The 12,511-nt window shown below is 36.1% G+C and overlaps 1 protein-coding gene across 9 annotated transcripts in view; it reads right to left on the bottom strand.

The window, feature by feature from the left end:
• Nucleotides 1-1,307: 1,307 nt before the first annotated feature.
• LOC124413991 (potassium voltage-gated channel protein Shaker) overlaps nt 1,308-12,511 on the bottom strand; it is a 248,656-nt gene continuing 237,452 nt past the window's right edge. For 5 of the 9 annotated variants that reach the window (XM_046894832.1, XM_046894833.1, XM_046894829.1 and 2 more), the window contains 4 exons: nt 10,377-10,506; nt 7,305-7,495; nt 3,764-3,937; nt 1,308-1,484 (listed from right to left, as the gene is read on the bottom strand). In XM_046894832.1, the coding sequence (XP_046750788.1) occupies nt 3,771-3,937; nt 7,305-7,495; nt 10,377-10,506 (488 nt within the window). In that variant the 3' untranslated portion in view covers nt 1,308-1,484; nt 3,764-3,770. Of the gene's footprint in view, nt 1,485-3,763; nt 3,938-7,304; nt 7,496-10,369; nt 10,507-10,558; nt 10,689-12,511 lie in introns of those variants that run through there. The other 4 variants (XM_046894831.1, XM_046894830.1, XR_006929913.1 and 1 more) reach the window with 4 other exon arrangements.

Raw genomic sequence — 12,511 nt, forward strand, 5'->3', positions numbered from 1 at the left:
ATTTAAAAAAATGACCTCCGCCGCAAGAAGCTATAATAATAATAATAATATCCTCGAGTTCTTGCGCTTTGTTGTTCGTTTTTTTTTTCCTTCTTTCCCCTCTTTTTCCGTTCTTTTAGTCTTTGCTTGTGGTTTTATTTTTCCCTTTTCCGAACTATCTTCCCGCGTTAAATTTTTTTTTTTTTTTTTCTTCCGTTTTTCCTTCTTTTTCAACTTTTTACACCTATTTGCTTTTTTTTAATTTTTTACTTCAAAGTCTCCTCGCAGTCGTTATTTATTCATTTATTTATTTATTTATTCAATTTTTAGCTTTTATTATCATTCCCAAGATCCTCTCGCTTCGATATCTTCGTTTATTTCGTTTTACATGTTTATTAATTTAATTATTTATTTGTTTCTTTTTTCTCTATCTCTCTCTCTCTCTCTCTCTGTCTTCAAACCTTTCCTTAAATGTAATTTTCTTCTCATCTCCATCCCCATAAACGTATTCACTTATTTAGTCAATCAATCAATCGATCGATCGATCAATCAATCAATCAATCAGTCAATCAATTAATCAATCAATTAATAATAATAATAATTATATAGTATTATCTGGTATATAATTTAATCCCCGCCATCGGTGAGAGAGAGGCTCCCTTTTCCAGGGGGAGTCCCTGCGCCACCGTAATGCGGAGATGCAGTTGAACACTGGAGTCGGTGGTGGGGGCTGCGATCGCCGCGCGTAGGTCCCTGGAGGCGGTGGGGAAGAGGGATTTCCAAATTTCCGAACATCCCCTCTCGGAGATGTTTTTTTGTTTGTTTGTTTTTTTCTTTTTTTTTTTTGGAAAATTTCGGGTTTTGACGGGAATTCAGGAGAGGGAGTGGCGGGGGGGGGGGGGGAGTGTTTAGTAGGAGGGTCTGTCCGCACTCACCAATGTCTCTACTATACAAATATATATGTATGTATGTGTATATATATATATATATGTATATGTGCGACGAAATTCACATTTCTATGTATACATAGATACACACATACACATATATACAGATATATATATATATAATATGTATAGGAATTATAATATTATATCGCGGAACACGTAAATTTATTTATTTATTTAAATATTTGTTTTTGCAATGTATGTGATTTAATTTTTCGTGCTCCGGATTTTAGTTGCTGTTGATGTTGTTGTTTTTGTTGATGTTTTTGTTATTGTTGTTGTTGTTGTTGTCGTTGTTTTCTGCTTGTTCCTCTTCTTTCTCTCCTTGCTGTTGTTTTTATTTATTTAATCAAATAATTAATTATCATTGTTCCAAGTTTGCAGGGCTGCAGCGAACGCAACCCGCGTTCAGACGGACAGACACACACACATGCAACACACTCAGGCACACACACTAATCGTAGTGTGCGGTGATACAGGCCTACGCCAGGTACTGTAACGGGATGCTCTTGAACAACTTGCCCAGCAATGGCCACCATACTGCCACCGTCTCCTTCACTGAAAATCATACAGACATACGTCACTTTTACTAATTCGATACAAAGATGGCAAAGAAACATTTTTACAAAGTTCGCACAATCGGTGGACAACTATTAAGCGCTTGATTTCGACTACTAGGTGAATTCCTAACGACCGCATGCTCCGTCGTCTGATTAAACTTAAGGTGCTTATAAAGAAGCGTTGTACACCTCGAAAACGCGGGGAAACAAAACTCCCATACCGCTCAAGCGATCAGAATGAAACTTGGGCAATTAATGCCTTATTTTGGCAGAATGTGGAACGTCTTTTTATTTTTTGAAAATTTGGAAAAAAATTTTACAGATTGATTACCACCCACAGAAATTGGCCAAATTTTCACAGTTGCACTGAATGGATCGAACTATCCGGTATGATGCCACTCGGCGGTGATGAAACATACATTTTGAGTCCAGTCCCATGAGATTTGATGATGAAATGACGAAATGGCAGCTGATCTGGTTTTCGATTACGAAGAACACCGAAATCTGATTTTGGCGACATTTGTTACCAACATTACGCGCATGCTGGTAATTTTTTACCGACATTACACGCATACATTACCGGCATGTGCGTGATGTCGGTAACAAATGTCGCCAAAATGAGATTTCGGTGTTCTTCGTAATCGAAAACCAGATCAGCTACCATTTCGTCATTTCACCATCAAATATTATGGGACTGGGCTCAAAATGTGTATTTCATCACCGCCGAGTGGCGTTATGCCGGATAGTTCGATCCATTCAGTGCAACTGTGAAAATTTGGCCAATTTCTGTGGGTGGTAACTAATTTGTAAAATTTTGTTCATGATTTTAAAAAAGTAAAAAGACGCTTCACTTTTTGCCAAAATACGGCTTTAACTGCCCAAGTTTCACTCCGATCGCTTGAGCGGTATAGGAGTTTTGCATCCCCGCGTTTTCGAGGTGTACAACGGGTCTTTTTAAGCACCTTAATGCGCATGAAGAAACCACGTCAGTAAGTTATAGGTACCTATTGGATCAAATAAATTTTTGACTGTATCTAATGAAATAATATTGTCAATTTTATAAAATAAAAAACGACAGCTAAATGTGTCTAACCATGTAAGTCTAGGAAAAGAGACAATATTCATCAACATTGGGAACTAATTTTGAGAAATTAGATAGCGGAAATTTATTTTCTTTGATAAATTATCTCACATACGTGGATGTGCATCCTATGTACATCAACTACAATTTTACTATTAATGGAAGTATTCAGGGTGTTTACTGTTGCTTATTGTAGTGACAGTTTCCAATGACAGACATTTCCAAAAGCTAACGACAGTCCTAACTATGACTTTGTGGCAATTGTAACCAACAATGCGTAACAATTTAGCGTGGCTTTGAGTATAAACACAGTAGTAACACTTGTTTCTATTTTTGATACAGTCATTAAAAACTCATACATCACGTGACGTAACGGTTGAGATTAACGCGCGGCTTGTAAAATGGCGTGGAGATCACGATACAACATTTACGAGGGTTCTAACTGGCAGGAATTGGAATTGGATTTTTCAATGTTCTCTTAAAAGGTCCTACACTTATTACCAAGCATTCGATTTATCTGTGATCGTCACTAAAATAGTTTCTTCAATAGTAATCGCAGCATGGTTTCACTATATACGTCCTAGATGATTAATCACATTGGAATAAGATCGTTCCAAGGAAATCTGGTCACTCGTGGAATTAGGCTGACAATTTTCATGTCATTCTGTATTGTCTGTCGATTGAAATTCAGCTGCAAAACGTCACTGCTCGTGAAGGTTTTCTTTCTGTTGTAGGTACGAGTTCTTTTTGTGGAAAATGTCCCAAAAGCTTGACTTTACTTATACCCAAGCGAATTTCACACATGGAGGATAACCTACTTCGTCTATAATATTCAAAGACGTCTTTATCAAACCGTAAAATATAATGGTACTGTGAAAACTGACTCATCATCGAGAATAAAGTTGACATTAAACTACTTTAGTGAATTTGTAAAGTGTTTGGATTGTGCTGGTAATAAAAACGGAACAAATCCTGAATGATTTTCGACCGATGAATTCGTGTCGAAACGAAAAAATCCTTTGGAAGTAGCTCAGCGTTCGGTTCCTTGGACTAAAAAAACTGAGTAAAATGGTTTCGTTGAAGCAAAGACTTGAATGGCTTCCAGGAGTGGACGTATTTCGCTGAGAGGACCCGATACTAGTCTATATATCATACTTTCGTGTGTCAATCATATTATCGATTTATATAATAATTACCTAGTAGTCAAACGTCAGTCTCAATGCTTACGCAGGCTGGGTTGATGTTATTGTTGTGGCGGGAGTTGCAGTTGGGCCTTCTGGCAACCTCGTGATGGGTCAACAAAATCCCCTCCTCGAGTTCAATTATGTCTGAAGATGACTCCGACATCGAGTTCTTCTTCATGTGTTGACCTGTCGAGAAGAGGAAAGGGAGTATAATAATGTGAGAATCGCGATAACGCCTCTCAACTGCAATAATAACCTCGTGACAAAATCACATTACAGCGAACGTTGTTGACCCGTGCATCACCTTGTATGGAGCTGTTACACTGGCTGGTTACCTTAAATCCATCGCCTGGTAAAAGGGTGTGAATACTTTTCACGCAAACTGGGCAAAGAGCCTTAAGTAGAATCGAAAGAGCATCTTGTGGCTTCGTAAGTAAAGGGATTACCGACAGACCCTTCAGCCTTGCACCTAATCTGACGTATGTTGGACTTTTACTCTAATTTACAACCCTCGACCTTCGTCTTGTTTTTCTTTTTTTGTTTGCTTTTATTCATCTCACGAGACGATGTGAGTTCACAAGGAAAGCAGTTTTTTTTTTTTTTTTTTTTTTTTTTTTCTAACATCTCAATCTCAGTACCGATTCAACCCTTGTTTGCTTCATTATTCAACCCCAGACTTGACTTAACGTTTTCCACAAATGACTGACGTGCAGACACATAGGGATAACGATCTATGGATCGAAAAACCGTTTCCAAAATCTGCATTTATGCTATGTCCGCTGATAGTAGTGAACCCCCAAGTGAAACACATCCTTACTATGCAGTAATATGAATGAATATGAGTGAATTCAATTAGCACAAGCCCAGATATCAACAATTGGAAAAAGTTAAAACTGTAATCAGAGTGTTGGGTGATGATTACAAGCTCATATCTTGTATCCAATTCCATGTTTTTCAAATTACATATTTCGTTCACTATGAATATATCCAAAAACTTCCCGAAGAGTCGTTTCAAATAGTCATCGGACATCGTACCGATTTTTTTGTTTTTTTTTTTTTCCTTTGCAACTTTTTCTTTATTAAACTAATTTTTTGGCAACAACTGCCGAGTTTTTTTGGTCTACATGGTCCCTGAAATATTTCTTATTCTATAAAAAGTGTAGAAATCATTTATTTATTTATTTCAAAAATAACGCCTCGAGCCAAATGTTGAAATACGTACTTTTTCACGAAAAAAGCATTTTTTGCTAATCCACGATGAAAATTCGAATGCTAATTTTTACAAAAACTTGACAGACACCAAAAAATATTGCAGAATTTTTTCAAAATCTTTTTTCCTGATCACCATATTGAATTTTTGAATTTCAAATTTAGATTTGTAATCAGTGACCCAAAAAACCATTCAATATAAAGTTTTATCAAAATCAAATAACTTTTTAACCTTACGTCCGTCATATTGGATCCGCCATTTTCAATTTTTGAATTTCGAGTCGAGATTCGTAATCCGCAACCCCGAAAGCCGATATATGCAAAATTTCAAGTTTCGATCGCATTTTGAGATAGCAAGTTCTTCGAAATATTGATCAAAAATTAAAATTACACGTTCTAACCGCACTTTAATGTCAAATTTCTTGAATGTTTATCCGAATAATTTGTTAAGGTTCAGTCAGCGATCAAAATGAGACCACAGATGTTAGATTCGAATCAAAAACATCAGAGTTCGATAATTTCAAACGTACTAATCAGAAAAAAAAAAAAAAAAACTTTGGAAATTGTTGATATTGTAGCTTCTGTTGTTTGAATTTTTTCAAATTCATTTTTGTCACACGGTAAAGATGTTTTTTCATTCCTGTTTCCTATTATTCAAACTGATTTATCTCTCTTCTTCTTTCCAAAGCCTTTCTATCGCAAGGCACAAATGATTCTCTTTGGAAATATCTCCACAGACTCTGATGTCAAGAAGAGAGATCAGCGAAAGGGTTGAAAAAATTATTCTCAATGTTTATGAGTCCGTCAATTCAAAACTCTCTGTATTTTTTGACACGTGGCAGCCTGCGATCTCATTCTGCTCAACTATTTTTAACGGAGGAACATCGAAGTTAAACCCACAATTCTGAATTCCAAGTGTTTCCAATCATTTCGACAATAAAAACTTAATATACACTAAATGACTTGTTTATCACACCGATTGATTTAGTGCTCAACCCTCTAGCAGTCAGATTCAAAACACGTTGAGTAAATATTCAAGAAGCCATAGTAGACATACCATTGCCAGTCGAAATGATTATCCGATACCATTTTTTTATGTAAAATAATCTGTTTTTCCAAAGCAAAATGACAATTATTTTACAATAAAAAAATCCAGCACCAGGTGTCAAAAACAAGAAATAACAAAAAAAAAGAATCTACACGAATTTGGGGCGAGGGGTTGGCCGTTGAAGAAGTCATTATCAGTATCACCCCTTGTTGTAGACATTTTGTAGTGATTGTAATCGCGTTGTAATAATGAAAACATCTGCAATCTAATGATCATTTTTTGATAATGTAATCATTTGCAATCATACGGTAGCCGTTGTGATTACAATAATCATGAAGTTTTTAAAACTTTGACCTTAATTAGTAAGATAGTCCTTTACATGGTATTTTTTTTTTTTTGGATCGTCGGCTTACAAAAACAAAATCACTAATGATTACAGGTGATTACATATGATTGGTTTTTGTCGTAATCGCAGGAGTCATGTGATTAACTTTTGGTTTCTCTGTTTTCGGAGAAAAAATAAATTCTTTGTTATCACCACGAAAATGAAAAAGTGAATTTTCACTAGAACTCGAAGTTTTGAAGTTTAGAGAATCATATCCAATCATTTTCAATGATTTAGTGTCGATCGAAGTGGCTTTTCAAAATTTAGAACTGATTATATTATGGCTTTGACCGGTTCAATACTTTTTCAATTCCTCGAATAACAAAATTCCCAGAAATCAAATAAAAATGATGATATCTTGAGAATGGATGAATGAATTTGAATGAAAATTTGTATCTTGGGGTCTTTTGGGTCACGAATCTAAGGTCAGATTTAAATAAAGCCATTTGGATTGTGATGAAAACTTGTACTCGTTCGTTTGATTGGTGGTTGATCACGAATCTGAAGTTAGATTGCAGAATCCAATCAAAAATATTCCGACTTCGATAGAGATTGGTAGGTAGCGGTTTTTTGAGTCACCGATAACAAATCTAAGCTCAATCTTCCAAAAATTGTAATGTTGGATCCATTACAGTGGTTCAAAATACAAACAAATCGTAATATCTTCATTTACCATGATACCCAAGAGCTTTAGAACCATTAATAACGAATTTGAATTTGGACTTCAAAAATATTTTTTTTTCTTTATTTACTTGGAAATCAAAGTGTGAGAAACCGTGAATCTTTTTTAATGATAAAAAAATCTTTTTTCCCAACGGTCGACCCCTCGCTTTGGGAAACACATGTGAAATGGGTAGCGTCCATTGTAAATTTGATTACAGCTGCAGGATAAATTGAGTTAGTCGACTCACCCAGTGTGCCGGGAAGATACGGGCAACTGGTGACATGATTGAAGTTCTGTGACTGCATTTCCTCCTGGTCAGTCTCCCGATGATAAAAGTAGTTGAAGTTCGAGACGATGACGGGAACGGGTAGAGCGATCGTCAGGACACCAGCAATCGCGCACAGTGATCCAACGATCTTGCCCCAGACTCCGACGGGCCTGAAACACGTCAAAATAACGGTAACAACTTTCCGTTGGCTAATAAATATATCGGTCTTCAACGTTGTGCGAGGTGTGGTGTCTATTTTGTGTTGGCGTGTCGAGGAAGAGTGTGGCTCTACTTGCAGGAGGTTCATCTGTGAATAACTAGTGCTGCTTGTCTAGTTCAAGTGCTCTCTAGGTCTAGACTAGACTAAGAACTAAGCTAAAGTTAGACTTGGCTAAATAGGCTCGGTACGTTCTATACTTTCGTAAAATCTTATCAATCTGACTACGTAATTTTCATGTTTGGCTAGAGGCAAAAATTTCGTTTAAAACGTTTTTTTCATGGTTGGTAAAACGATTTGGAATATAAGGACACACTAGTTTCTGCGAATGATAGAACATTGGACAACACTGGCATTTGACCCAGCAGTAAACTTCCATCAACGATTTTATACCCCGAAAGTATTACAATCCATTATCACTGCTTGCGGTAAACAGAGGGATGAATCGATACTGAGGAACAATGTTATTGGGATTTTAACGATTGATTGGGAGCAGGAAACTCTGTGATTAAAAATTTATTTCCGTAAGATAATGTTGTACAACGAAAGCACGACTGTTGGCAGCAGCAGTCCCATTCTTGTGAATGAGAACCACTGATACACAGTCACGTGGTGTCGCGGTATAATCCACGCACTTTGCCTCTGGCCTTACATTGGAATTATTGGTTATGTGCACCAGCCTCTAAATCTATATAAAATTGATAATAATATGATATAAATATAATTAGCAACGCTAAGTCATTGTGCAGCAGTTTAACTAATGGTATATAATATAATAAATATAATAACGACCATAATAATCATTATTAACTTCAAATCCAATCCAATCATCTACGTGTTCCTAGTTTAGTTTGGCAAACAGAACGTATTAAGAAAGTAAAACAAATATGTACATATATATATGCACACATACATACACTGTGTGTAGGTATATATGTATATATTGACTAATAAAAAATCGAGAAAACAAACGTTAGTATAAAATATATATAATGTTGGTATATACGAGAATATCCCATGTGGATGGTGTTGTCCAAGGATGACCGAGGAATCTCTTCGTCAATTGATTCGTTATAAGCACTCTGATATTAGGATGATTATACCGTGTGAAACATGAAACAACGAAATATCAAAGAGCATGCCTCTCTCAAGACTCTTGATATCTGAATCAAAGTATGTTCATGCATGGATTTGTGTGTCCTTCAGATGTATGAGAATCTGCACTTGAGGAGAGCTGGATGCATCGAGAATACTTGATGGCACAAGAGGTTCTTGGTTTTTATGAGATTTCTATATGTTTGTGATAATTTGGCGATAAGATAAATTCGATGCAGTAATTTGTTTGAATTTGAATTTGTATCACAGCAGAAGTGGCTACGGGACAAATGATGTTCATCCCGTGGAACTGCAATTAACGACTGTATGCACCTATTCCTCTGTTATCCACAAAATGGCGGACGGACAAGAGAAACAGTGAAATTTGGTCCGTTCCAAATTTGCCAATGAAACGGTGTGAGGGAATGCATGATTCGGTTCAAATGGTGAGACACAAAAAAAAAACATCAGTGTATATATAATAAAAAAGTATGTGGCGAAGATGATCCAGTCGCTGGCTCATCCACCTAAATCTTCGTGGTGCTTGGATTTTTCTTTTTGTCGTTAGTTATATCTCCCATCGGATGTTGGTATATATGCGTGTTGGACGAGGTGACATATCCGTTTATGGTGCGGGTAAGGTGAAAAAAAAAGAAACAGCGACAAAAAACAACACCGCAACTAAACGCACGCCGCGAGGACAACAAAGAATTTTCTACAAAAAATTATGTTCACCAGTTTTCTATGGCCGAAAACATTTCTCAACAAATTGACACAGAAGTTGTCGCGAAGTCCGTTTTTAAAATGTCAACGACTTCCGTGAGTTACAGTAGCACGAGTCTTGTATATCATTTAGATAAATGAATGAAAAATTAGAAAAAATCATAATGTGGACGTAGAGGTAACACAACTGGCAAAAGAGTTAAAATAAAAAAAGATGTAAAGTGGAAAGAAATGCCAATGATCGGAAGAACAAAGTGTGAGCTAAATATATATATGTATATATTAGTGTGCGTAATGTATTGTTACAAGATACCCTGCAGTTATGATTCCAGACAGTAAAATGAGAGCATTCGTGTGAGAAATGAAAAATACGACATTCCAATCGTATAATAGGTTATACATATGAGTGGATAGATAAGTGATGAAATTCGATGTATTAAAAAGCAGATAGAAAGCGGATCAAGTTGTTGTTCCATCATATAGACGAAGAAAAGTGATTTCGTATTGTTTCTCAATTAAACGTGAAATGCAAATGGAAGTGAAGTGAAGTGAACAAGAAATGATGTCAGAAGAAGAACTCTATGGTATGCGGAAGATGTACTCGTGACAGAGAGACAAAGATATGAATATAAATGAGAGAGAGAGAAAGAGAGAGAAAGAATCATCGATGTACGGTGGAATGGTCCATGTTTGATGACAAGTAGTAATGGCAGTAGTAGGAATGGTATAGTATTCTGTATTGTTAGATATTGTTGAGTATAGTACAGTACTTAGTAGGTGATCAACCAACCAGCCAACCAACCAGCCAGCCAACCAACCAACCAACCAACCAACCAACCAACCAACCAACCAACAAACCAACCAGCCAACCAACCAACCAGCCAACCAACCAACCAACCAGCCAACCAACCAACCAACCAGCCATTTAGTGTAAAACCACGTACAAACGACATAACTGAAGAGGAGCATACTGTGGCAGATAACTAAAAATGTTAATGAAAATGAGTACATCATACGTCATGTCACCATAGCCCACGGTCGTCATCGTGACAACGGCCCACCAGAAAGCGTCCGGAATGGACTTGAAGAATGAATTCTCGGAGCCGGCCTCCGCGAAGTATACAGCCGACGAGAATAGCACCACACCTGCAATACAAGGGAGAAAACTCGTTCAGAAGGATTAAGTCGTAGCGTGTACCTCATGTCCCCGTAGCCCACGGTCGTCATCGTGACGACGGCCCACCAGAACGCGTCCGGTATCGATTTGAAGAAACTCTCCTGCGAGCCAGCCTCCGCGAAGTACACTGCTGAGCTGAACAGGATGACGCCTGAAACACGGCCCCTTTCTTTGCTACTACTGCCGCATCTACTCAATTTTTGCCGTTCAACTGCCTGCCTGCCTGCCTGCCTGCCTGCCTGCCTGACGTTCGTCATTTCGTCTATTACACAATTTCACTTATATCTCTATTTTGTTGATTTTTGATTTTTAATTTTTGATTTTTTTCTTTTTTTTTTTTATCAACACCTTGTTTTAATTACCTCTTCAGTAGGGTGGCGCAAAAAAACCAACTGTTTCTTTTTTATTTTGAGTCCCGTGTGACAAAATGTTAGTATTTGATGTTTTAAGAGCCCACTCCAAAGGACAGATCGAAATAATAAAAAAAAATTCAAGAGGTCACTCCAAATTTTTTAAAATGTCAAAAATCGTAAAAAAATTAAATTAACAGAATTACATTTTCTCAGTATTTTGTTTGATTTTTAATTCATGTCGTGGTGTATTGTTATCGATTTTTTCTTACTAAATTAAAGAACAAAAATTTATGAAATTTTAATATGAATATTAAAAGGTCGCTCGAAAAGATTAAAGAAATGCACCAACAAATTGAAAAAAATTATTAGCAGCCTTTCAAAATTCAAAAACTTATTTTTTTTTTTTTTTCTCTATAAAATTATACCGTAACGAGAAGAGAAAAAAAAAAACCGATGCTCGCCGATTTCTGACGTTTTATAAAATGTGGAGCGACCTCTTAAAAAATTTTTTTTCAGCTGTCCTTTGGAGTGGGCTCTTAAAACATCAAAAACTAACATTTTGTCACACGAGACGAAAAAAAAAAAAACAGTTGGTTTTTTTGCGACACCCTACTCTTCAACCACAATAATATTGGTACTCTCTACCTATTTACCCCTTCTTCACATCTCGGAGAAGGCGTTCTTTGACCGTTTCAGCATTGTTAGAAATACTTTTTGCCCAAAAAAATCACAAATTCATTTCAATTTTTGCATACAATTTTTTTTTTTACAATCTAGTTTAGAATTGATCTTATCATGCTTGTAACTCAACACTTTTTCCAAATCATTTCACGTCAGCAAGTACCATGTATAGTATCTATCATCCTTAACACCTTTACTTTGCACGTCTCCTGTGTATAACACTGGTGTCACATTGGGGTCGCTGGAGACCCCGTATGAGAAAAATCATTGCATAGAAACGAAGACATAGATTGAAATAAGTTGAAAAAATTCTGGGATACTCTTTAGCTGTTATGTTTCAAGACGAATTAGTCGTCTTTTTTTTTAAAGTGGAATTTTGACTGCGAAAAAAAGAAAAAAAAAATCATAACTCACTGAGTTTCAGATATTTTTTGCTGAAAATTGACTGAGTAACTCTCAAGACACAGATGTTTGATGAAAAATAAAAAATTTTTAAAAAATATGAAGATACTGCGCGATGAAGAAAAGATATTTATTTGAGTGAGTAAAGTTGAAGTTTTGGAAAAAGAATAATTCAACGATTCTTACGATATTTCATTATTCATCTTGAATGAAATTAGATTCTTTTGCATGTTTCTCATATAGAATTTGCATTTTAACCCCCGATACTCAGTGAAGGGTTAAAGCTTGACTACTGATTCTGTTGATTGTTTCAAATACATTGTCAAAAAGAAAAGAAAACGAATTATTTACATTTCGTGTATGAACAAAAGAAACAAACCCTTGCTGGGGTAAAAAGTTCTTTGAGATTCTTGCGCGTGATAAGAGTGTTTCAGTGAATTGGCTATAAAAATCGATCCCACTTATTCAACGAAGAATAATTTTTCATAAAAAAAATATAAAAAATTTAAAAAAATGCAAAAATCTCGCTTCGATCAAA

The sequence above is a fragment of the Diprion similis genome, chromosome 13 (assembly GCF_021155765.1).
Source record: "Diprion similis isolate iyDipSimi1 chromosome 13, iyDipSimi1.1, whole genome shotgun sequence".
Classification (NCBI taxonomy): Eukaryota; Metazoa; Arthropoda; class Insecta; order Hymenoptera; family Diprionidae; genus Diprion; species Diprion similis.